A 25,335-nucleotide genomic window follows, 5' to 3' on the forward strand; every position below is an offset into this window, starting at 1 on the left:
CAACCATCCCAGAGACTTTTAATATGATCTTTGGGGGGTGGCATCGAACCTAGGCACTTCGGCCAGAATGTACTGAACTTCAGGTTAGGGGACTTGCCCAGAAACATCAGTTCCGTTTTAGCAGCATTTAATTTATAGAAAAGAGCCATCCATCCACTCTGACACTTTTTCCAGGCAATGTGCTAGGTTGGTCTCATTATTGTCTGAAGGATTAAGGGACACAATCAGCTGGGTGTCATCCAAAGGGCTCGACCACCTCAGCCAGGGGGCGCATATAGACATTAAAAAGCAGGGGGCTCAGGGAGGAACCCTGAGGTACCCCGCATCTCAGAGGCATCTTCTCAGAGACGACATTATCCTCAAAGGCCTGAAATGGCCAATCTGTCAAAAAGGATTCAAGCCATTTAAGAAGCATTCCCGTCACCCCACTTTCTCTTAGTTGTACAACCAGGAGTTGATGGTTGACCGTGTCGAAGGCCACGCTAAGGTCGAGTAGTATAATAGCCGCGGATCGATTGTCCTAGATTCCTCAATCACCACTAACAAGGCCGTCTCTGTGCCTTGATTGGGTCTGAAGCCAGTTTGTGAAGGATGTAAACGCTTGTTTTTCTCAAGAAATGTAGAGAGAACAGAGTTGATGTACTTTTCACTTATTTTGGCTATCCCAGGCAAGAGGGAGATTGGGCGGTAGTTTGCAAAAACTTCAGGGTCCATGGTAGGTTTCTTCAGTAGGGCTCTAACCATGGCCCGTTTCCAGGAGAAGGGGACAATCCCCGAGGAAAAGGAGGTATTCACAAGCTCCAGGATCACAGGGGCGATAGAATCGAAGACCCGATTAAGAATGGTGGGGGGTGCGATATCGCACGGGGAGCCAGATTTCAGCTGGTCAAAATACATTTTTAGAACTTTGATATCCATGGGGGTGATTGAGTCAATAATGGGGTCAGGGAGTTGGGACGGGTTCCCGGACATATCAGTCCTTGTTGATACTACTAGGGGGGGAAAGGTGGAGTAAATATCTTCAATTTTCTTATGGAAGAACAGTGCCAAATTATTGCGGCATCCACCTTTATCCTCTGAGGGCAGAAGGGGGTACTGGTGGTTTCAAAAGGGACTTAGTTATTTAAAAAAATTCCCGGGGAGAGTTGGCAGCAGCGGAAATTATCTTTTCGTAATAGCCACATTTGGCAGTTCTAATTTCTGTCTTATAGGCTTTAATGGCATCTCTGTATTTAGTTTTCTCTGTAGTGGAGAAATCCCTTCTCCAATTTCTCTCAAGGCGCTTACATAGTTGTTTCATTTCTCTAAGTTTGGGGGAGTACCAAGGCGCACAGTGCTCAACTTTTTTGCTGGTCGTCCACTTTTTAGGGATAATGGTGTCTAATGACGACTCCAGCCATTGGTTAACTTTATTGCTAGCGGATTCCGGATCACTCCCTAGAACAGGTCTCATATTGTCCAGAGTAGATGCCCAGGAATCAATAGACAATCTCACCCAATTCCTATTCCACATTTTTACCTTTTCCCGTGGCTGACCACCCTCCTGTAGGGTCCAAACAAAGGGGACTACGTAATGATCTAACCATGGCATGGGAATATGCTCTTCCACTACGAGGCTATCAACCTTTAGAGAAAAGAGGGTCCAGAAGGTGGCCTTTTTGGTGGGTGGGACCAGTCACTTTAAGCTTCAAGGCTAATGCATCAAAGTTCTCCGTTACTGCCTCAGCGTCGGGTGAGGATGTCAGGTCAAAGTGAATATTGAGATCACCAAGTACAGAGAAACTGGAAAAGGAGCTCGATGGTTTAGCAAACATTTCTGGGAGCTCCCTACTAAATTGGCCAATAGGACTAGGTGGCCGATAGATAAGAACCCCAGAAAATGTACATTTAGGCGAAAAACTGAGTGTGAAAAAACAGCTTTCGCAGTCAGGAATCAGACTAGCTGAGATTTGACAACTGAATTTGTCTTTATAGATGATAACTAGGCCCCCGCCTCTGCCCAGTTCTCGATCCTGTCTCTGAATAAGATAACCAGGGGGCAGGGTTTGAACTACCGCTGGATCTGTAGTGCTGGAGAGCCATGTTTCAGTGAGAAACAAGGCATCTGGGTCTTGTTCCTCAAGAAGTAAACAAAGTTCAATGCAGTGCTTAGGTAAAGAGCGACAGTTCAGAAGTAACATTTTAAAAGCCCTATGAGTGATTTTTTCAGCCAGGGTCATGATTAAAGAACTATACTCAAAAGGACAGTGGGGACATGTATTGCAACTAGTGACTGGCGACATTAAGTGGCAACGTTTGGAAGGTAAAAACTCTCTAAGAAGGTGCAATTGTTGGGATGAGTAGGAGAGCTTACCTGATGTTAGGGAGCCAAGGGTCCTGGTCCCAGTCAGGCGTGGACAGGCGCAGACGGGCTTGCCTTAGGCGCGCCATCGGCACGCCCGCTGCGCGCGTCCGCTTAAGAGGAGTGGCGAGTGTAGAGGCCGTAGCAGCTAGACTGCCGACCTCCGAAATGAGGAATCCCACCTGAGGTCCCCCCGGAGCATTAAAGAAAGCTCCCTTCTAAGAGTGTGTGCAGATAGGCAAATGTGGTCCCCCGGAGCATTGAACACAGCTCCTTTCCCCAGTACTGTGCAAATAGGCAAATCAGCAGTTAAAACAATTTTAAAACAGTGTTATCGCTAAATTCACAATAACTTTAAAAAGCAGTGTCCACGTCGCAGCCTCTACCTGCTAACCCGAGCCGCTAATGCAAGGGTTAGACTGTCTCGCTTCGGGCCGCTTCACCCGCTCCTTAAGAGGAGTGGCGAGCATAGAGGCCGTAGCAGCTAGACTGCCGACCTCCGAAATGAGGAATCCTGCCTGAGGCCCCCCCGGAGCATTAAATCAGGGTCTTAGTCTCAAAAACAGAGGTAAAAAATCTTCAGTGAGGCAAAGCAGCAAGATGCAGCCAAAAAGGGTTCCACAAGGCTGGATGGCTGTTGGACGAGGTCCTGGGGAAGCCACTGGTTTTTAGCAGGAAAGCTGAGAGTAGGAGCTCTCTTGTAGCTTGTTGAATCACTATAGCTTGAACAGCAGGTCAGATTTATGACCCTTGGAGCCTGCTGCTTTGTCCTGGGTACAAAAGAGAGTAAGTCCAGTCCACACTTTGCAGCATATACTAGGGTCTTCAAGGTATGATAAATATGTCATTTAGTGTTGTGTCAATCCAATCATGTTAAAAGGGAGAGCGCTGGCCCTTTACTACTTGTTAGCAGAGGTAAAGTGCACAGAGGTCAACAGCCAGCAACAATTGGGTTCAGCAAAAAGGCAAAAAATCCAGATTAATAATGCAGAAAAGGAATATATACGATAGTGATCAACAGAACACCTCGGCACCCATATAAAGTCAAGTCTGTGCTTTGAAAGCAAGAGGAGGTAGCAAAGAAGGATGTTAAGATCATTTGATTCAGGTGAAATTCTCACATGCCTTTGCCAAAACCAATATCTAGCCAGACGAAGCAATGTTGTTGATTACTGGACTTGGTTTAGGCGTCTTGTAACTGTTCCACTGCGCAGAAGTAATGGCAGACAGGAAAAACATTTGGAGCTCTTGCTCCTAATGGGAGCAAAAACTAAACATGTACAGATGCTGATTGCATTAATTTCATCACTTTTAGCTCAAAATGACTTGGTAAATGTCTACCATCAAACATACATTCACTGAGTTGTATCACATAACACATTAAGCCTAAATTGCAACAAACTATTGATAGAGCAAAGGTTTCGCTGCACAGGACTCTGAAGCCCTGTGGCAACCCCAGCTGCATACAGCCAAAGGCCATGCACAGAATGTTTGAAATAGTGAAAATAAAACCTTGGTAGTCGGATGTAGTACATCATCAAAGAAAAATCACTTAAAACACTATAAGGGGGAGTTATTGCTTTGCTCAGAAAGTCTGATTAAAATTAATTCCCTGTAAAAAGTGAAGTTATTACCTAATTACTCCTGAAATTGACCAATTACAGTTAGCTATGCAAACTATAACTCTTTCCCCTGCCATGCACCGCTCGGAGCCTCACAATACATTGGTGATTCATTCCACAGCCCCCCTGCTGGACCTGCACACAATTTGACATGCCCAGATGCAGCCTAATCGTGATTTGAATATTTTGTTCAGATTCGTCAATTGGCCTTTAGATGGAAAATTAGATCTACCCATACCAGTACACTGGCTATCGCGAGTGTGAGCCATATGTGTATTTATAAATATAGATCCGTACAGAAATTATGTGGCGAGGCTATCTAGATTATGAATCAAGCAAAGGCTAGAAACAACATTTTTTGTTGCAATCTTCAAATTAATTGGCCCATTTTGTGGCCGTTGTGGTACCTCCTTTATTTGGCAATGAAAGCAGAAGCCACAGAGAAAAGCAGATGAAGGACAACGAATCCTCCGGGCCGACCTCGACAACCTCCTGAGCCCCCACGGACTTTCGCCGCCCGACCCCAGGGTTGTGGGCTGAACGGCTGTGTAAGCAACTTCCGGAGGGGATCGGAGGGTTGGGTTTCAACGCTCCGGCTTGAGATGTAATGCTGGCCGATTATGTAAAGATTTACTAATTCCTGCAATAAAAATAATTTAAAAAAAAAAAAAAAAAAAAAATGAAAGCAGAAGCCACAGAATTGCATAATTCCACTGGTCGTGACCATTGTCATTAAGTCTTTAAATATCTTCTATTCAGTTTACGAAAAATAACTCTAATTAGGAAAGTACCTGTGTCCAAAGTATACCACAATGGATTACATTCCCCTTTACACTGAGATATTGCTTATATTTTCTCTCCATATTTTTTTTACTAAATACATTATAAGCTTTGCAGAGCTTCGAATTTTTTTGTAGTTACTACTGTTAGAAGAACACGAGACATAGCGCGTAATCCTCATTTTGTGAATTTGTCTAGATGATCATTAACCTAAATGGGTTTCACATTCTTGCAGTGCACAGCAATACATGCATTTATTTGGTAATACAATACTTGTAAAAATGAACTCTGAAAATGTAGTCTTATCACCCACACCTAAGATTGCCTTATTTTCAAATTCCTATTCAGATACCAGTTCAAGAGTTTAAAACACTGTGTGAGTGCAGGCGAGCCCATCAACCCTCAAGTGGTGGAAGAGTGGAAGACTCGTACTGGGCTGGACATTTATGAAGGCTACGGGCAGACAGAGACAGTATGTTTTGTTGTTCGTGTATTTTGGGACATGGCAAGCTTATAGTATAAATAGCAGCTACAGAATATACACTACAACGCTGCATTAAATCAGTGAATGTTCCTATATCTTTCTTGTAATGATGAACATAGATAAACTCCTAATTACAACTTTAACTCACCCTAGGATCGTAGAAATCATTTACCAACCAGGCCAATGAGAATGGGACATTTGCTGAAAAGAGACATGGAAAGGGGTGAAATAGAGCCACTATAACAAACATACTTGGGTAAACACAGTAATAGAAAAATCTCTTTAATGTTCATCCAGAACGAAGCAAGCGGACCAACATCTAAGGTTTTTAAACACAGTGACGAGATTTCGGATCACTGTTAGTACGTGGTCATGCATAAACATATTCTTCTCCCGATGATTATCTGTAGTGTCAGTGGTATGGCTGACGTGACAAAAACTTAATTACCCTCCTCTGGAAGCACATTGAGAGAGAGAGCAAAAGAACGAACTGTGAAAATAATGGAGGGACCAGTGCAGTGGCGGATGGTGACGTTTGAAAGTGGTGTGCGTAAATGGTGGGCGTGATTTTGATATAGCAAGCAATGTGAACAAGTTCAAAGGATGAAGATGGGGTCCAGGGTGAGTCCCTCTCTTAAGAAAGAAATTTAAAAAAGATATGCAAATAGTGCGTTTTAAAGCAAAGGAATGTAGTGATAAAGCAAGTCTTATAAAGCAGTGGGAACGTATAGTCTTGAAATAATAAATGCATTAAAAAATGCCACATATCTTCCTGCATTAATATAATATGTTAAACAGTTACTGTAATGTGTAAATTGTACAGCATGACTACTTTAGCCCTTTAAAATGTATGCTTGCCACCTGTCTTGCACTGCATGCAGTATTAACTTTGGAAAAATGTGCTCTAACCAGACTTCGAGAAGCACCCACAGCTGCTGGCTGCAACCAGTCATATGGAAATATGTGCAGACAGGTCTTTAAGTGGAATGAAAATAGTGGCGGCTCTCTATAAAGGAACATGCCAAATACATTTTTGTGATTCCCAGAATGTGCCACCTGACTGGTATTTTGGTTTCTCTCTGAGAAGTAATTGTAGCCAGATAAATGACACAACAACTGACATACACCTAAAGCCTGTCAGTACGATTGGCTTTGTCAATGGGTATTAGCTGTTTAAGATAAATGAGTAACAACAATTTGTTATAAATAATAAACATTGGAAATGTTTCAATTCTGAAACTGTGAGTCTGTGAATCAAAAAGCATTGAGGTCTGTGGAAGGAGTTTTGGCCTTCAGTTATGTGTGCTTTATGTTAGATAAGTGTCCTCTTTTTTTCTGCATATGTTGTCCACTCTTTCCTCTTCAGCATCCACTTTTCACTCTTCCCCAAATGCACTTCCTTGCATCTCTGTCACTTCACCACCTCCAAACACGTACCACACTCCCTCAAATTTAAGCACTTAAATTTCTCTTACTTTTGCCTTGCAAATATATTGACATCTGTGTACCACCTTCAAACACATATCCAGAGAATTTCAGTTGCAAATGGAATACATAAACATAGTTCTGTGTGCTATGCAGAGAGGCCAATCCACTGACACACACTTTTTTAGCTGAGCACTCGACCAGAGCCCCTTATAAACACCTGGCAAGTCTCAAGCCTCTGCTTCTTGAAGTGTGATTAGAGCATATTTTTCCAAAGTTAATGCTGCATGCAGTGCAAGACAGTGGACAAGCATACATTTTAAAGGGCTAAAGTTGTCATGCTGTACAATTTATACATTACATTAACTGTTGAACATATTAATGCAGGAAGATATGGGGCATTTTTTTATGCATTTATTATTTCAAGACTATACAGTCCCACTGCTTTATAAGCTTTGCTTTTTCACTACATTCATTTGCTTTAAAATGCACTATTTGCCAATCTTTTTTTTTATTTCGTTCTTGGGAGAGGGACTCACCCTGGACCCCAGCTTTATCCATTGAACTTGTTCAATGGATAAATGGTGGAGAGGTGTGGCTCACTAGTTAGAGGCGGCAGACCTGTAAGCAGAGAATCGGCCAGGGACCAGGGTTCAATTCCTGACGCGGCAGGGTCATGGACCAGGGTCAAAACGGACTCGATAATTCTCGCCTCGGTACCTACTCTAACCAGGAACACACTCGGCAACTCTGGGCATTAAGCTTGCCTCATCTCTACAACGGCCCCCCACAGACGCCGGGGATGCCTGGTTTCACCTTGGAGATACCCAGAAAGGGACCATCTCACAGGGATAGCCAGGACGGGTTCCCCAGCGGTCTACAGCGCCGGGACGCCCCGTTGCTGGGGCAGCTGTGCGCTTTACAAGTCTACAACATTTACATTTACATTTACATTGCTTGCTATATAAAAGTCATGTCCACCGTTTATGTCATATCACTTTCAAACGTCACCAGCCGCCACTGCTTGTGGGAAAGCTTACGCAGTAGAGTAGCCCTGAGTTAGTTATGGTGATAAGTCAATGATATGGTGATAAGCCAATGATATCAGCTATAGGCTTGGTTGCTGTGCATGGAAATGCCAGATTCAATAGGTCTGCCCTTTTATTATGAACATGTATTACAAAGGCAGTAGGTCTGGCTTATTTATTGTGTAAAGCACATGGTAAACCAAATTGGCCTACTACAGTGGATTTTTTTATCACATTATGTTATAGGCCCATAGAAAGGTATTTGGTGTTAAATATCCAATCTGACAAACCCTGACACTAGACTTACACTGTGATGATTATTGTTAGGCCCTATTATATTGTTTTGCCAACTGTAATTTTGTACATATTTGTTAATGTGTAAATGTATACCTGATGATTGCCAGCTTATCCATACTTAGAGCTGGTTTATATATATTGTCTAACTATTGGTAAAGGCTAGAGGCCTTTTCAGTTCAATAGGAAAAATTATGTCAGATACCTTAGGTGTGATCTGTTTATAAAGACAAATTATGGCAACGCAAGTAGGCCTTACTTATTGTGAAACGCATGGGATAAAGGCAATATGCTTTCAAGGATGGGTTGTTATTACAGTGTGCTACAACTGTTAAAAAAAACAATTGATGGACAGAAAGCTGAACAATGTCAAACTTTCACCCCAGTATTAAGATCTGGGCCTAAATCCATTGTTGTGTTGCTCCCCATACCATTCCAGTTTAAACTCAGACATATGCAAACCAGTCTTGACCCAGTTCCCCATGGGAACAGTCCCACTCGAACTGCCAGGCCAGGTCCTCCCTGGACCAGAAACAAGCATCCTGGGACTGGTTTCGGGGTTTCACCCCTCATCAGCCAGGCTAGCTTGACTCCAGTGGCATGGAGAGCACGGGACCCACGTCTGGGCATACCCATCCCACTCGGGGTGACAAATGCAGAAAGAACAGTTGATGGACAGAAAGCTGAACAATATCAAATATTCACCCCAGTACAGGGATCTGGGCCTAAATACATCGGATTTGCATATGGCTGGGTCTAAACTGGGGTGGCATCGTGAGCAAAAGAACAATGGATTTAACCAAGATCTCTTGACTGGGGTTGACTGTCTGATTTATTCAGCATTCCGGCCATCATTTATTTGTTTGAGTAGCACTTTTCGCTCTAAGTGGGATGGATATGCCCAGACGTGGGTTCCTTGCACACTGTGCCACTGGATTCAAGATGACCTGGCTGATGAGGGGTAATACCCCGAAACCGGTCCCAGAATGCTTGCTTCCGGTCCAGGGAAGAACTGGGTTGGCAGTTCAGGTTGGACTGTTTCCATGAGGAGCAGGGTCAAGAATGATTTGCATATGGCTGGGTCTAAACCGGGGGGCATGGTGAGCAAAAGAACAATGGATTTAACCCAGATCTCTTGACTGGGAGTAAATGCCTGCTCTATTCAGCATTCCGTTCATCATTAAAGTACAATCTTCTCTTGGGTGACCTGAATGAAGTTAGGATCCTCACGTATTTCTAAACTATACATTCCCTGGAAGTGTCTAACACAAACTTCGGCAGAAATAGTGCAGTCAGTGACTTTAGTCCCAGTCCCCGCAAAGATTGGCCTATTCACTATCTCCCAGAACTATTATTCAACACACTTATTTGTACAAGGTTGTTCCATGCTTGTTCCTGGATTTCTTTTTTACATGCCAACCATCCCCACTTCGTATGCTTTCCTGCAGGCCACAATCTTGGCCCTGTCATTTGGGCTTTGTTTTAAGGCTGTCATCTGGTTTTTGAGGGCCATTGAACATTTCCTATGGGTCAGTTCTTTTCTGTATTTTCTATTTTCTTTTTTCTTTTATTTATTTATTATTTTTCTTAGAACAGTCAACAATGAGACCCAGAGGCACTTGTGTACATCGTACAAATCACACATTAATCAAAATGAAAACAATTGGGTACTGTTGTGATATGATTAACCACTATACTACATGGCTCAGATATAGACATCTGTTAAGGCACATCTATAACACCCATAAACCCATCTATTAAGGCGACTTGGTGCTTATGTAACTAACTGGGGTGTGAGTAATTGCGTAGGCAACGTTATCACCGTCTGTAGCAAGCAACTGGATGCTCTTGTGCTGCATTCAGTCCTGTGTCGCAGGAATCCTCACTAGCTGCGGTGCATAGGTAAGTTTTATAGAGTTCCCAGAAGTTTTTAGTTCTGCTGCATGGGGGGAGTAAGTCGTTAAAAAGTTCAGTCTGCGTACTACAATATGTCATGTCTCGTGTCCACTGTGTGATTGTAGGGACTGGTCCTCGTGACCAGTTGATAGCCACCCTTTGTTTGGCCATCAACAGTCCCATGTCTACCAAACGACGGACTCCCCTAGGTATTGATTTGGAATAGCCCAACAAGGCCAATGCTGGGTCAGGATTTAAGGACAACTTAGTAATTTGTCCAAGTTCTTTGAAGACAGTGACCCAAAAAGCAGAGATATCCGGGCAGGTCCAGGCTAAATGTAGGAAGTCAGCTAAATGTGCTGCACAACGATCACAGGTTGAGTCCTCTCGTAATCCGTATCTATGCAGTCTCTCTGGGGTGTAATATACCCTATTAAGGAATTTAAAGTGTACCAGCCTATGACGCCCATTAAGTGAGATGCGTTTGGTGCTGGTGCAGCAATAGGTCCACATGGCGTCAGCTATTTCTATGTTCAGGTCTCGCTGCCATGCCAAGAGGGCCTTGGTGTAATGGTTTGCTTTGTATGACATTGATGTGTTATAAATTGTAGAAACAATACGTTTTGGGGATTTAGCCCATATGATGTGTGTTAGTGCCAGTAGTTCTGGTGGTTCTAGGTATTCGTCGCCCAGTGTGTTCCGCAATTCATGTCGTATTCTATAGAATTGAAATTTGGTCAGCATGGTGGGTACTGGCTCAATAGGGGTGAAATCCTCCCATGTTTTGGCTACACCATCAACAAACAAGTCGCCAATAGTTTGTATGCCTAGGGTAGTAAGTGCCTGTATAACCCCTTTTTCCTTACATGGCGGTAGCCACAAGCACCAAGCAAGTGGAGCAGCCGGCAAACACAGGTTTGCGCTAGCTTGTTGCTGTAATAGGTGGTGCCCGGTGTGTGCAGTTCTGTTGATCGAGTCCGATATGCCCGTCCTCCTGTCCACGTCTTTAAACAGTAGAGCAGGAAGTGGGAGCGGTGACGCAACCTCAGTTTCTATTCGAAGGTGCGGGATGTCTGGAGAGTCGAGCATCCACTGATGTGCATGCGCACTCTGCACAGCTCTGTAATATAACTCGAAATCCGGTGCTCCGATTCCTCCAATACTAGTATCTGCCACTTAACGCGCGGCTGCTTACCAGCCCAGGCTAATTTAATCATCAGTGTGGTGAGACGGCTAAAAAAGGCACGTGGAAGTACCATAGGGATATTGGTGAACAGAAACAACAGACGAGGTAGCACCCCCATTTTCATGATGGAGACTCTACCCAAGAGGGACAGCAAGAGTTTTAGCCACCTTTCTACCTCATCTTCTAATTTGCTGAAAGCCACTCCGTAGTTTTCCCTTAACAGTATTTCAGAGTCTGTGTGAACTCTTATACCCAAATATCTCACTGCGTCAGTGGTCCAATGTAAAAGATAATCCAGGTCAATTTGGGGGTGTGCTTGGTGTGAGTGGGAAAATAATGGATTTCGGCCAATTGACATGGAGACCTGACAGGACGCCGAAACGCACCACCTCACGTAATACTGTGGACAGATTAGTTTCTGGGTGTCTAACATATAAAAGTGTGTCATCAGCGTATGTGGAGACTATGATTTTATAGTGCGGATAGCATATACCGCGATGCTGATGATACTCCCTAAGCGCACATGCAAGCGGCTCCACAACTAATGCGTATAACAGTGGAGATAAAGGGCAGCCTTGTCGCGTACCCCTCGTGATGCGTATGGGTTCAGTAACTATATTACCTATCTTTATTCTAGCCGTGGGTTTATAGTAGAGTGTGCTTATTAGTTGAAGGAAGATTGGGCCAACGCCCATTCTAGTCAGCACTTGCGTCATGAAAGGCCACTCAACAGAGTCGAAGACCTTCTCTATGTCTAGGAAGACAGCTACTGCTGGCGTCTCTGGTTTGGTGTGTTGTAGAGCCCTGAAAACCGTACGTAAATTATATGTCAAATTTATGCCTGGGACTAACCCCGCTTGCTCCGGCGCAACTAGCAGTGGCACCAAAGGGACCAATCGGTTCGCTAGGATTTTTGCAAATATTTTCGTGTCCACGTTTAACAATGACAGTGGGCGATAAGAGGCACAGTCCTCTGGGGGTTTACCTGGTTTAAGGAGGGCGACTATCACTGCCTCTGTCATAGAGGGTGGCATAGTTCCTGTGACACAAATATCATCAAATAGAGTAGCCAGTTGTGGAAGCAGGTGATCCAGGAAGGCCCTATAGAAGGAAACTGTCAATCCATACGACCCAGGAGCACTCCCCGCTCTCATGCTTGACAGAGCGAGTAGAATTTCGTCTTGTTTAATTGAGGAACTCCCTGTGTGTGTTAGTGAGCCATGAAAGTTGTATGTGTGCTAAATAATCTATGATGTCGTCAGCGGAGGCTGCACTTCGGGTTGCATATAGGTCCGAATAGTATTGGCGGAATCTGTCCGCCACATCGGTGACCTCAGTCAAACTCTCTCCAGCTGCTGTTTTAATTTCAGCCACCTGCACTTTTTCCCTACGTTTCTTAATCAATTGCACTAGTACTGACCCCGGTCTTTCACTCTCACCATATGCCCGGGCTGTGGCATATTTTCCCAGGTGCTTGATTTTGTCATCGGCTGTCGTGTGGTATGCCTCTAGCAGGTCTGAAAGTTCTCTCCTGACTGTATCGTCCGTATCCGACAGTTGGCGTCCTTCTAAGGTCCTAATTTTCCCTTCTAGCGTTTCCATATAGAATGAAGGACACCCGAGTGTTTTGATATCGTGACCCCCTGATATATACTTTGAAAGCCTCCCAGACCACTTGGTAGTCGTCCACTGAGCCCACATTCTGGTCAAAAAACGTTTCTATTGCCTCTGTCAGTTCGTCTTTGAACACTGCATCTAATAGCGAATAGGGTGGAAACCGCCACGTAAATGGGGGAATATGTCTGTGAGGAGTGTCTATCACCAGAACAATCGATGAATGGTCTGAGAATGTACAGGGCAACACCTGGCACAAGTTGACCCTGTCGCTGAGCGACCTGGCTGCCAGCAAATAATCAATTTGAGTATGTAGGTTATGATATGCTGAATAGTGTATAAAGCCTCCTTGGTGTGGGAATTTCATGCGCCAGACATCTTTGAGATCAAACCTGACCATCGCGGACTCCACCGCTCTGGCTGATGCTGTGGTGTGTCTTTCCGATCCACCCGACCTATCTAGTTTTGGGTTCAGAACTAAATTAAAATCACCCCCCCAGAGCTGCTCCCCCTCGCTGAAGCCACCCAATCGGTCTGACAGTGTAAAAAAAAATATTCCGGGTTGTCAAAGTTAGGGCCATATATATTTACGATGAGTATATCCATGTTCTTCCCCCTGCATCTCGAGACCACATATCTGCCTGCTGTGTCAGTGATCACTGGGTGGAGACTTAGGGTTAACCCAAGTAAGTACACCTCGTACATGTGTGGTAAAGCCTGCGTCGTGTATGTTGCCATATAATCCTCTGCAGCGTAACATAGGAGAGTTGGGAGGGAGGTGTGTTTCTTGCAGTAGGGCTACATCTATTGCATGCCTCATCAAATAGGAAAGGACTTTACAAACCTTCCTGTAATCGTTTAGACCCCTAACATTCCATCTAAGTGTTCTAAGAGTGTCCACCTTCGTCTCCCGACTTGTCAGTTGTGTGTGTCATGGAATTAGTAGATGTCGCCACATTGTGAGCACATGTGTTACAGATCTGTAGTATAGCAAGTGTGAATGTCCGTCTTCTGGAACGTTACGTCACCTGGATCTCATTAACCCTCCACCCCCCACCCACATCAGGAAGCCCCCAACTTTGGCCTGAAGAAAAATTACCCAAGAGCCCCCAATACAAAACTGTTGCAATACAGTCCAAAACAGCAATAACCCATCCCACCCCTACAAACAAAAACAATGCCAATACCCCACTGGTGTTTTTCACTCGTAGGCGGAGGTTGCCAACAGTAATCTGCCAAGCAACTATACTAAGTTATCTAAACCCCTCCGCACACCATCAGGCTAATAGTACGCTTTAGTAGAAAGGAATACTTTACCCGCCCCCGATGTACATGAGTAGCCCAGGTACCGACAATATCTACACCCCAGCCGCGCTCAGGGCATCTATCAAGTGGAGTGAGAAATTATAGCGAGACATGTATCATAGCCAGGCATCATGCAGCTGACTATTACTCTCCAAGAACAATGAAACCCTCCCCCCAAACAGTGTTGTCTTACTCCATCCCCCACTCATGCATAATTCTTATCTGTAGTGCAGTCATGCTTGTGATCAGTCCCGTTCCTCCGTAGAACCTCCATCTGCTCCGGCCGAGGCGTTACTATCCAGACTGCGTCGCTGTTCCCTGTTCCAGTCTTTCATAGCTTTTTGTAGGCTCTTGGGATCGGTGAAAATGCGCGATTGGCCTTGACGATTAACGCGTAGGCGAGCAGGGTACAACATGGCATAGTCAATGTTATGTTCTTTTAACTGCCTCTTGAGTGGAGCAAACTGACGTTGCGCCTCCTGAACCTTCATCGTGAAGTCTGGAAACAGTGAGAGGGTGGAACCTTAGTAGTAGAGGATCTGTTTCTCTCTGGCTATCCTCAGCGCTGCGTCCCTGTCACGGTAATTGAGCAGCTTTGCAATTATTGGCCTCGGGGGAGCACCAGGCGGTGGGCGAGGGCCCAGAGAGCGATGCGCTCACTCAACCACAAACATGGGCGAGAAGATGTCGCTACCAAGGAGCGTGACCAGCAATTTCTCTATGAATTGCTCCATGTTGCCAGTCTGCATCGTTTCCGGCAGTCCTGTAATTTTTAGATTGCTCCTTCGAGATCTCGCTTCTAAGTCTTCGGCTTTATCTTGCAGCGCCTGGAGCGCCTTATCAAGTTGCTTGTGGCTAGTGTCTAATTCAGTCTGTGACTCCTCGACCTCCGTGATGCACCGTTTGGCCATACCAATGCGTTCAGCATGCTTATCAATCCTCTCAGAGATCCTATCCATGCGGTAAGATAGAGAATCCAGCTTTGTGCCCAAGACAGCTAATGAGGTTTGTAGGCCCTTCTCCATCGAGGCGAGCATGGACTTTATGTCGCTGTCCTGTGTTTCTCGTTCTCGTTCTACTCCATTTTCCCCCTCCTCGATAGATGGTGCACGCTCTCTAGGCTTGCGTTGCTCAAATGTTAATTTCGGTTGCGTTCTGTCTGTTCTGCGCATACCTGCCAGGTTTAGTAGTTATCCTCAAGACAAGAAGTTCCAGCACAGTCTCAACCTGCACTCACCTGGTGTGCAGCAGGTTAAGGCACGCATGAGGCTAGCGAACCAGATGCGGTCCGCTTCGCGCCGCTCCAAGACGACAGCTCACCAAGACCAGTCACTGCAATATCCGGGACCCAACTACTTCAGAATCTATTACGTCCCAGTGCACCCCGGTGCTCTCATTCAGCAGTAGCGTATTACTGCACACGTCCTCCGTGCTCACCGGCAGACTCGTCTGACAGTAGGAGCAGGCAGGGGGTGGGGGGGAAAGCGGGCCCCCTGAGTGGTAGCAGCACTCGGTCACGGAAGAAACACAGCAGAGAAAATCGACTAGGAGGTGTCTCCGCCAAAGCCAAATGAATGCTTGCACTCCAACCCAGCCGCACACCGCTGCCCAGCATAAAATGGCGTCCTCACTGATCGGAATGCACTGAATGGCGTGCCGCACCACACCCTTTCATTCCCGAATTGTCTCCGTCTCCTTTAGATACCATAGCAGACTGATCAATAGGATCTTTAGGCAGGTGAGGTGGGGGAAGTAACACTGCAAAATAGTCGAGTTGCCACTCTGTCGGTTCTCCCAATCAAACTCTGTCACAGAGCACCGATACCTGTGGGGCCGCCAGTCGCGGTTCCGGCCCGTGTGTGTGTGCATTCTTTTCCCCCCTGGCGCTGCTGGTCAGGTGACTGCCGATCGCGCTCCGCTCCCCAGGGTTGATCGCGGGACTCCGAGGGTGTAGAGCGTCGAGCCACAGCTCCGGCCGTCCCTCCAACGCACAGCGCCCCGGCGAGGTCCACAGCTGGCAGGCGTACAGTTCTGCCAAAGGCCGGGGCTTTTAGGCCTGTGCGGCACTCCGCTCCGCTGATATCGTCTGTTCGGTTACACTTGGTCCCCAGGCACCGGGAGTGACTCAAACTGCAGCGGATCGCCGCTGCAGTTGCTGAAATTGCTTGAATGAATTGTTGCCTTCTGCACAGGCCGGATTCCTGCAGGATAGTGGGATGATTGTGCGGAGCTACTCTCTTAGGTGGCCATCTTCGGTGCCGGCAAGCTCCGCCCCCCTTTTCTGTATTTTCTTCTTTTAGGAGTCATTTACACTCTGTTTCATGCCATGACAGTTTATGGGGTAATGGTTTTGTTCACATCAGTTATTGGCACTCTTGCTCTGTAAATGACAGTATTTTCTGAACACGTATACATCCACATGAAAATGAATATGCTTCACTGTCAGGGCTAGTTGGAAAGGATCATGTAATGAAAAAGAATATATATGTGTGTGTGTGTATATATATATATATGTGTGTGTGTGTGTGTGTGTGTGTATGTATGTATGTATGTATATATGTATGTATATATGTATATATACATATACATATATATGTGTGTGTGTGTATATATATATATACATATATATATTTCAACTTCATCCTCCCAAACAAGGATGACGACGTCGTGTGCAGTTTAATTTTTTTTTTTTTTATTAGGCCACTATATCTATATATGTATAAGAGCATACTGCATAAGGTAATAGTTCAATAGTTCAGCCCACATCGCTTAATGGCTCTTTTGTCCTGTAAATGACAGCATTATCTGATCACATGTGTACATCCCCCTGAAAATGAAGTTTCCTCAGTGTTGGGACTCGTCCAGTCCTTTAGTATTCAGTTTTCTTCTTTTGTAGTTGCCTTTTCTTTGCTTCTTTTCTTTTTCTTTTAATGTTTATTAAGAGGATACTACAAATCTCCAAGCAGTGCTAATGGGTCGCCACCTTACTCCTCATTTCATCTGCAGTGCGCCGCATTCCACTTTGACACTTTCTCTAAACCAGGAGACCATTATGTACTGTTGTTGACCATAATGGATCATTGTTTTACCATTTCAAGTGGCCAACACTTTGGTTCTATATGTAGAAGCCATGGTGAAACTTTAAAACAACAATAGACTATTTACAATACTACACTAAGATGGACCCCGCTGCTAGATTTAGTTTTGTTATTGCATGCATGTGCCCACCAGGTTTAGCCAGCAGCATGTTTTTCTTTTTTCTACTTGTAACCTTTTAATAATGTATCTGGTATTCATTTTTGAGTTTGTGTGTGTTTTATTGCAGTTGGGTCAGAGGGTGAATACAAGAAAAAGGTAGTGGATGGATTAACCAATGCAAGAGTGCAAAGATGATTGGCAGAGTACATATTTAATAACGTATTGAGTGCTTAAGCCCATCAATTACACAAAACGTTCTTTCATTCAGGCCAGACCTAATAGCATTGCCATTGCTTGTTAAATTATGTGGACTATAAATGGTTGTAAAACATTTGATTAATATCTGGGGTGAGCGACTAATCACAACTCTTGTCAGGGTGAAACCTTTAAGATACTAAATTAACTTGAGCTCAACCCCGGGTACAATTGGCATTGAGCAGACAGGCTTCACTTAGGGCAATGTGTAAAGGATTTATGTAGCACCAAAACAGTAATAAAGTCAGAATGAAAACTAATAAAAATCCTAAGCCAAATTAACAAAATAGAGCAAATTGTAATAAACAAAATGACACCAAAATTACAAAAATCCAGTAGGGAGACTAGAGATATGAATCTTTAAATTTGTAAGTAAAATTATTGTGAAAAAGCACAAAGCATCAAGTATACTCAATAGTTGTGGTAGACTGGGACCAAGGCAAGATTTGAATTTGACCGCGTTTGAACGCAGGTTGGGTACACCAATCAGGTTTGTCTTGATCAAAGAGTTTACCTTCTGACTTAGGGCCCGATTTATAGCTTGTCAGAGTTCAGCGGAGACAGAGTACCCTCTCTGCCAAACTGAAGGTATGTCAGCAGTGGAGACTACTCCATCTCCGCTGCCGACATAAACCTCTGACAACCTGATGGAGTGAGGGCCATCGGAGGTTTGGCCATTTGTCCGAGCACCCTATTTAGAATGGGCAGACAAATGGGCAGGTGAGGGTTGGTGAAAACTGTAAAATGACCCCCACACCATGAAAGGAAACTCCCATGGCGGTGGGGTCATTGTTTTAATTTTTTCAAAAGACAAAAAAGTTGCACATTTTCTGCATGGCTCCATCAAGTTGACAGAGCTGTCTGTCAAAGTTTTAATGCATCTAAAGGAACCACCATGACAGCGGCCAAACTCTAAATCGGGCTCTTTGTGTTTTAAGTTCCTGCCAACCACAGGAGTACACTTCTAAGGCTCCCGGGACCTGAGGAGAGAGCACTTAGTATATCAGGCAGAGACGAGGAGCATAGTCCATTCCATGTGCAGTTACCACTAGTCAACTTGCTACTTTAAGAAACAGACTGCTTGTGATGTTCCTGAAGCCACGCAGGATGTCAACCAACTGACCTTTCAAGTCCACTTCTTTGGCCTGGGTACAAGGGTAGCAGCTCCAGTTCTGCATCCAGAAAGTCCAATTCTCTTTTGTTTTTCCGACGGTCGTGAAGTGTTCTGAATTGAGTGCATGGAGGTGCCAAATTTATGCCCGGCACCAGTTGGTGGGTACTGGGTACTCCTTAACCAATGGGAACAAAGTGCCAGGACTATTCCTACCCACTTTTTCACTAGGTCCTGTTTGCATTGCTGCAAACAGGCCCAACATGACATGTGCCAGGGCATTTTTCAGATGGCAAACTCTAAACATGGGCTCTGAAAGCAGGTTGGGGTTGTGTGGGAGTTTAATAGGGAAATTGCCAGTGTCCTCCCTTATGTAACACTAAATTCCAGCTTGAAGCAGGCGTAGAACCGCCAACAAAAGAGACAGAAGAAGTCTTGTAGAACAAAAGCAGGGCCCTTCAGCAACCAGACAGAGAATACGGAGGAATTGTTTTGGCATCCTGTTTCTCTCAATTTCAAGTGTGCCTGAAGTGCTGCATGTGGCTCAACAGACCTTTGAAGCAAGATTTGACAGTGTGGTGTTGATCCAGAGGCGTACCAACAACAACAGATACTCACCTGGGCCCATAAAAACACACACAATTGAGTAAACCGCTGGAGTCAAAGTTTTATAGTTTTCACAGTGTTCAAGATTAGTTATTTAATACTCCTAACTAACCTTTCACTGATCAAAAAGTTCTTTCCTCTGGTCGATGGACCATTAGTTGAACTAGTTGATGGTGAAAAATTAACTTAAAACTAACTATACTTTTATTCAGTGTAAATAACCACAGACTCGGGAAAGTTTTAAATCTTTATCTAAATTAAATGCATGTGAACCACTTCAAAAATACAGTTCAGTCACCATCATTCATAGGAGAGAAAATTCAATTGATTAATCATCAAACACATACTTCGGACTCATGCAATGATCAATGCTCAGAAAGGGAGAGGACAGAGAGAAAAGAACATCTGCAAAAACGAGACTTTTATAGTTACCAAGAATGATGTTAAGACCAACCCCCTTGCTGGTAAGGGTCCCCCAGGATAGGTCAGGCGACAAAGACTTCAGGACAGGACAGTTGACCTCTCTAAAATACAGACGATTGCGCCGCACCCCTCTCTGACACTCTCTTCCTCCTCGAGATCCTTCCGCGATCTTCTGATCTAACCCAATTACTTAGGATAGAAAGTTCTGCTTCAGGTTCTGCATTCGGTTCTTCATCAGCATCTCACAGCATCTCTCCCAGCAAACAGCATCTCCCGCAGCAATCGACAGCATCCCAAATCGCTCTAAATAACTAAGGCTATCTCAATTATACCTTTCGCTCTTCATGTTCCACCCACTAAAGTTTCAATATCGTAAAAATACAAGATCTAATTGGTCAGGCAAGGGAGGGAAGGTCATCACACCATGCTTACATGTCATCTAAATCAGTTTGACCATTGTCCACAAACCCAACCCCTTAATTTTATTCAAAATTTTATTTCACACACACATTCACGTTCTATTTGCAACCTTTTGATTAACATTCTGAATAGGAGTCCACATCGCTGAACTTTTACACCATCCGTTCCCAGGGTAGGACACTTTGCGACCTTGGCTTTCTTTCAACATCTAAGTCATCATTCCGGGTTAACTTTCTGTGGACATGCGCAGTCGTCACTTTAATCAGCTTACATCAGTTATACATGAGAGGCCCAAATGTGCACTAGTGATAAAGTCAGAAAGACAAATATTAATTTCACAAATAGATGGTTTCACTGTATACCTCTCATCTCTACTCTATTCCCCTTCACTTATTAATACTTTACCCGCATTAGCATTAGTAAAATAGCTTGTTTCGTTTCAGCTGAGCAGATGCCATGCATGCGAGTCTTTAAGACGCCATTTTAGTGCCTTCTGCTCATGCGCAAGAATTTCCCACCAAGCGATAGCTCTCGTCATACTGTGTAGATGCAGTTGACGCATGCGCAATAATGATTTCCCGTTTAGAGCGGTATTCGTCCTTCATTCATGTTATTGTGTTAGTAAACACATGAGCAAGCTTCACTAACCCACTTATTCATGTGGTGCACATTAGTTTTACACAAAACAATTTTAGTAACGTGTTAGTGAGTTAAAGGAGAGGATTGCTTCCAAGCAAGTCTCTTTTCTATGAGTCCTTACTCCATCAGTGTCACAGGATGCCGACAGCACCTTCTCTGAGTGTTGTTTGGAGTGGGGCAGAGTCATCTCTGACCAAACTGGAGAGCCTATTGTTAGCTCTTGTGAAGCATTTCACACCTCATTCACACCTATTCAAGGCTGAGTACAGACCGAAAGAAGCTGGAGAGTTAGTGCAAATTAGCCTCCAGGAATTGCAGGAGGGAAAAGGTGAATTTTTAAGAGTTAGTCTTCCTTAATATGTGGCTTCAGCATTGAATTGGGTTTTTAATAACTATTAAAAATAGTTGCTTAACTATTTTTCTACTGGTCACATTTCTCAGATGCAGTATTAGTGTTTTAATCTTTACTCTGATTTTCTACATAGGATAACTAGGCCTCCTACAATGAAAGAAGCTTTTGGGGCTTTTTCACTGTAGGGACATGGTAACATACATTTTATACATGCCCCACTTTTATATACCATGCACCCTATCTTGTGGTCTACAAGGCTTTCATATGGGTGACTTATTAATCTTTAAAAGTAAGTATTATACCTTCCAAAAAGGCATATTTGAACAGGCTGCAAGGCATGTTTTACACTGTAGGAGTCAGGTTACAATTGTAGGTCTGAGTCCATGTTTTCTTTTGTCACACTGGAGGGTGGCACATAAGTGCTTCCGTCCAGTTTTCATTTTAAGGGTGTATTACCACACTGTATACTATTGCTCTGCAGAAAAGTTGAATACACCAATCAGATATTAGCCAATTTCTCCATGTTTTAGGAGTCAGAGCACATATATTGGGCAGCAGTGCACCACTGCACAGAGTGTAAAAAACAGCAATAAAGTAGGGTTCAGCAAAAGGCAAACAAATCGTAGGTGGCCACAATGAAAAGGTGGATTTACTACGATGAACACTTTTCATTTTATGACATGTTTGGGGGTGTTTTCACTATGTACAATCTTTTGGCAAGTGGACAGATTAAAAATGATCAAAAAGTAATGAAACCTGCCTGAGGAATAACTGCAAGAGACTACTTTTGTGTTGGACAGCGCACACACACTGTCTCTAAAATATGACCAGTAACTGATTGATTGGCTAGGACCACTGTCAGTACAATGAGAAAGTGGTTGTGAGACATTGGGGTCTTCTAAATTATCAAGATGGAAGTTGATGTTCACATGAATGAGACAAGTTTTATTATTTGAAGACATATTTGTGATTAATTTGAAGAACTCAGGAAGAAAGCTTGAGTGAGTATGAGGAGGACAACAGATTATCAAGATAGTGGAGTTATTGTGAGGAATAGAGAAAGATAATGAAACACTATGTTAACCTACATTTGCACACTTCTTGTTATAAAAGTAGGCTTTTTTTATCCTGCACATCCCAGAACTTGTCTTCAACTTTGGGTTCAATCTGTGTCCACTCTCAGGGCTTCTATAAGTGCCTCTTTCGATTAAAAAGACCTTTTAGAAAGAAGCATACATTGAGAGAAGAGTGTACTACAATCATACATGGAGAGCGAAATGTCAAGTGTTCACTTCTGACATTTCGCTCTCCGTGTATGATTGTAGTCTTGCTTGTATGAACTTCAACATGATTTTACTGGCATGTGATATTAAGGTTTTTGTGAGGTAGTTCGAGCAATATTTTGCATTCCCTTTCTTTTGGCTAGGTACAAATACCGATCTCTTCCAGTCTTTCAGCCACTGCATTCTCTTGCATATCTGCTGACAGACGACCGTTATTGCTTTGATTGAGGTGTCGTCCGTTATTTTGAACAGTTCAATTGGTATTGCATCTGTTCCTGCTGCTTTGTGCTTAGCTTTAAGGTTTTAATGACCATCTAACCCCGTTTTCCAGAATATTAGGCTCCAGCTCTGTGATTTGATCCTCAAACATCTCTGACATGATTTCATCTCCCTTGTATAGTTCTTCTGTACATTTTTTCCATCTTTTTTTATGTCTTCTCTCCTCAAGAGATGTTTGCCTTCTTTGTCCTTCAACCTTCCAATACGTGGGCAGACTTTCTCCTTCATCTGCTTGATCTTCCTAAAGAGGTCTCTCGTCCTGCCGCTCTGATTGTTATCCTTGATCTTTTTACATTCTTGCTTCATATATTCTTTTTTATCCTTCCTCGCCTTGTGCAGAAATTCACCATTTAGCCTGGCATTTGTATTCCTGTCTCCAGTGGGTTTCGCTTGCCTTTGTTGTTTTGCTATTTCCAGTGCTTCATTGGAAAGCCAATTTACTTTCTGCTTGTGTCTAGCTTGTGGAATATTTTTCTTTCCTTCTTGGAGTATGATATTGTAATTCTCTTTCCAGAGTTCATCAGGTTCTCTTCTGTTTAAGTGGAGTGGATTGAAACAATGTTTAGCAGCGATGGAATACACGTTGGGCATGGTATCCAGGTCGTATCTCCTTGATATTGAGGCCTTCTTAGTTTTCTTTTGTTTTATCTTCAGCTATGATAGTAACAGTTCATAGTCTGTGCCATATTCTTCTCCTGGACATGTTTTTGCTGACAGTACTGATCTTATCCACCTTCTGTTGCAGAGCATGTAGTTGATTTAGTTTTGGTGTTGCCCGTTTGGTGAGGTTCACATGTAACAGTCTTCTTTTGGTTTCCTCGAACCATGTGTTGATGACGCAAAGTGAATTTTCTCGGCAGTCTATCTCCTGCTTCATTTTGATTGAGTTCTACTTTGCCTCCAACTTTGGCATTGAAATCTCCAATAATGAGCAGGACGTGATTCTCTGGCATTTTGTCAACCAGCTGTTGTAGGTCAGAATAGAATGTTTTTTCAACATCTTCATCAGCATCTGTTGTAGATACATAGACTTGAATGATCATGATGTGTATTAGTTTGCCTTAAATTGTAACAAATATTCTGTCATTCTTTAGGTTGTAACCCATGAATGAGTTTGCTGTTTGATTCTCTACGATTATTGCCACTCCATTTTTCTGATATGCATCATGTCCAGCACAATAAACTGTGTGGTCACCTGATTGAAAGTGACCCTTTCCTATACACTTCAGCTCCCTTATTCCGAGTATATTGATGTTAATGAAGGACATTTGATTTTTCACAGTGTCAAGTTTCCCATGGTTTATTGTTCTGACGTTCCGTGTTTTGATTGTATGTATTTTCAATAAGCTTCGGGTGTTTCTTTTGTATCTGGGCACATCAGCATCTAAATGTCCTTTCAGCTTTGGATTAGATTTGTTACAATTCTAGGTGCTACTCCTAGTAATCCTTGGCTCTTCCCCAGTAGCATTTTTGGCACCGTCAAATCCGGGGGTGTCACTATGTCATGAACTCTTTTTGGTCTTCTATCCACTGAATTATCTTGATGGGAATACTGAAGTGGGTCACCATTTCCTTCTTCAGTGGATCAGATTTAGTGTGGTGATTTAGACTCAACCTTGCCATCAGGGGTGTCCCTTCTAGGGGTTTTCACTGCTGACGGTATAGCTCTTAGCTTCATCAGCACACTCAAACCTTTCCACCATAGTAAAGAGGGAAAGTAGTGATCCATGGAAAGACTCAATGATGTTCAGACTTCAATCAAAACTAAAGGAAGAAAAAACAACAACCTGTGGCATGCTGATGACACAGTCCTGATTGCGTGGAGTGCAGGAAATCTCAAAGCAATGATTGTCAAGATCAAAGAAAATAGCGCTGTAGCTGGACTAAAGCTAAATGTGAAAAAGACTAAAATCACGTCAACAGGAATCTTACAAAGCCTCAGAATCGGCAATGTAGAAATAAAGATAATCAAAGACTTCCTTTTCTTAGTCGAGTTGGCGAATGCAGCCTAGAAGTCAGAAGACGCTACTACTGGGAAGAAAAGCAATGACGAGGCTGGACAAACACATCTCGCTGACAACGAAGATAAGAATCGTCACTAGAATCATTGATGATAAAAATTAAGATCAAATATTTTGGCCAAATAATGAGAAAAAGACACTATTTTCGGAATGATGGAAGAAAAACAGAAAAAGGAAGCCCAAGATCTTGGTGGCAAGACACTGTCAAGGACAATACAAACAAGAATCTCTAAGACCTAAAGACTTCTGTTATCCAACAAAATAATTGGAGATGTTTTATCCATCATGTCACCAAGAGTCGGACATGACTCACTTTATAAAATAACAACGTGGTATAATATTGGTAAATTTATAAATATGTGGAAAATGCTGCAAGCCTCAATTGGGTTATTCTAAAGCTCGCTTATCTATTAGTTAAAGTCAGACAGTTTTTTTTACTGAGCTAGCTCTCCCAGACAAGTTATGGAGGACTTATCACCATTGCCTGAGCTGCCACTCAGCTGCCATTTCTGGCACAGTTGCACACATTCCAGGACAGATCTGGTTGCACCAATAGATGTGTTTCTGTGTGCAAAACATCCAACATTTTGACAGTTTGTTACCATCAATTGTGTTTGTTACCATCAATTGAGCCTTTCACATATTTTTATGAGGTCCTCACCTTCCCATTCCTTTTGTATAAACAGTTATTTCCATTGTTTCCAATGGGAACATTTCAATTTTTTTTTATTTGGCTCTTTATCTTCTGTTGTTCTAGTATTTGTATTTCTGTT

The 25,335-nt window shown here is 43.4% G+C and overlaps 1 protein-coding gene across 5 annotated transcripts in view; it reads left to right on the plus strand.

Moving 5' to 3' along the window:
• Positions 1-25,335, plus strand: part of LOC146796486 (acyl-coenzyme A synthetase ACSM3, mitochondrial-like) — a 411,246-nt gene that overhangs the window by 235,066 nt on the left and 150,845 nt on the right. For 3 of the 5 annotated variants that reach the window (XM_085629088.1, XM_085629089.1, XM_085629090.1), the window contains exon 8: positions 5,092-5,215. The exons of the other annotated variants lie outside the window; for them this stretch is intronic. In XM_085629088.1, coding sequence (XP_085485214.1) covers positions 5,092-5,215 — 124 coding nt within the window. The remainder of the gene's footprint in view (positions 1-5,091; positions 5,216-25,335) is intronic. 5 annotated transcript variants of the gene reach the window in all.

Source organism: Triturus cristatus, chromosome 10 (genome assembly GCF_964204655.1).
Source record: "Triturus cristatus chromosome 10, aTriCri1.1, whole genome shotgun sequence".
Taxonomy (NCBI): Eukaryota; Metazoa; Chordata; class Amphibia; order Caudata; family Salamandridae; genus Triturus; species Triturus cristatus.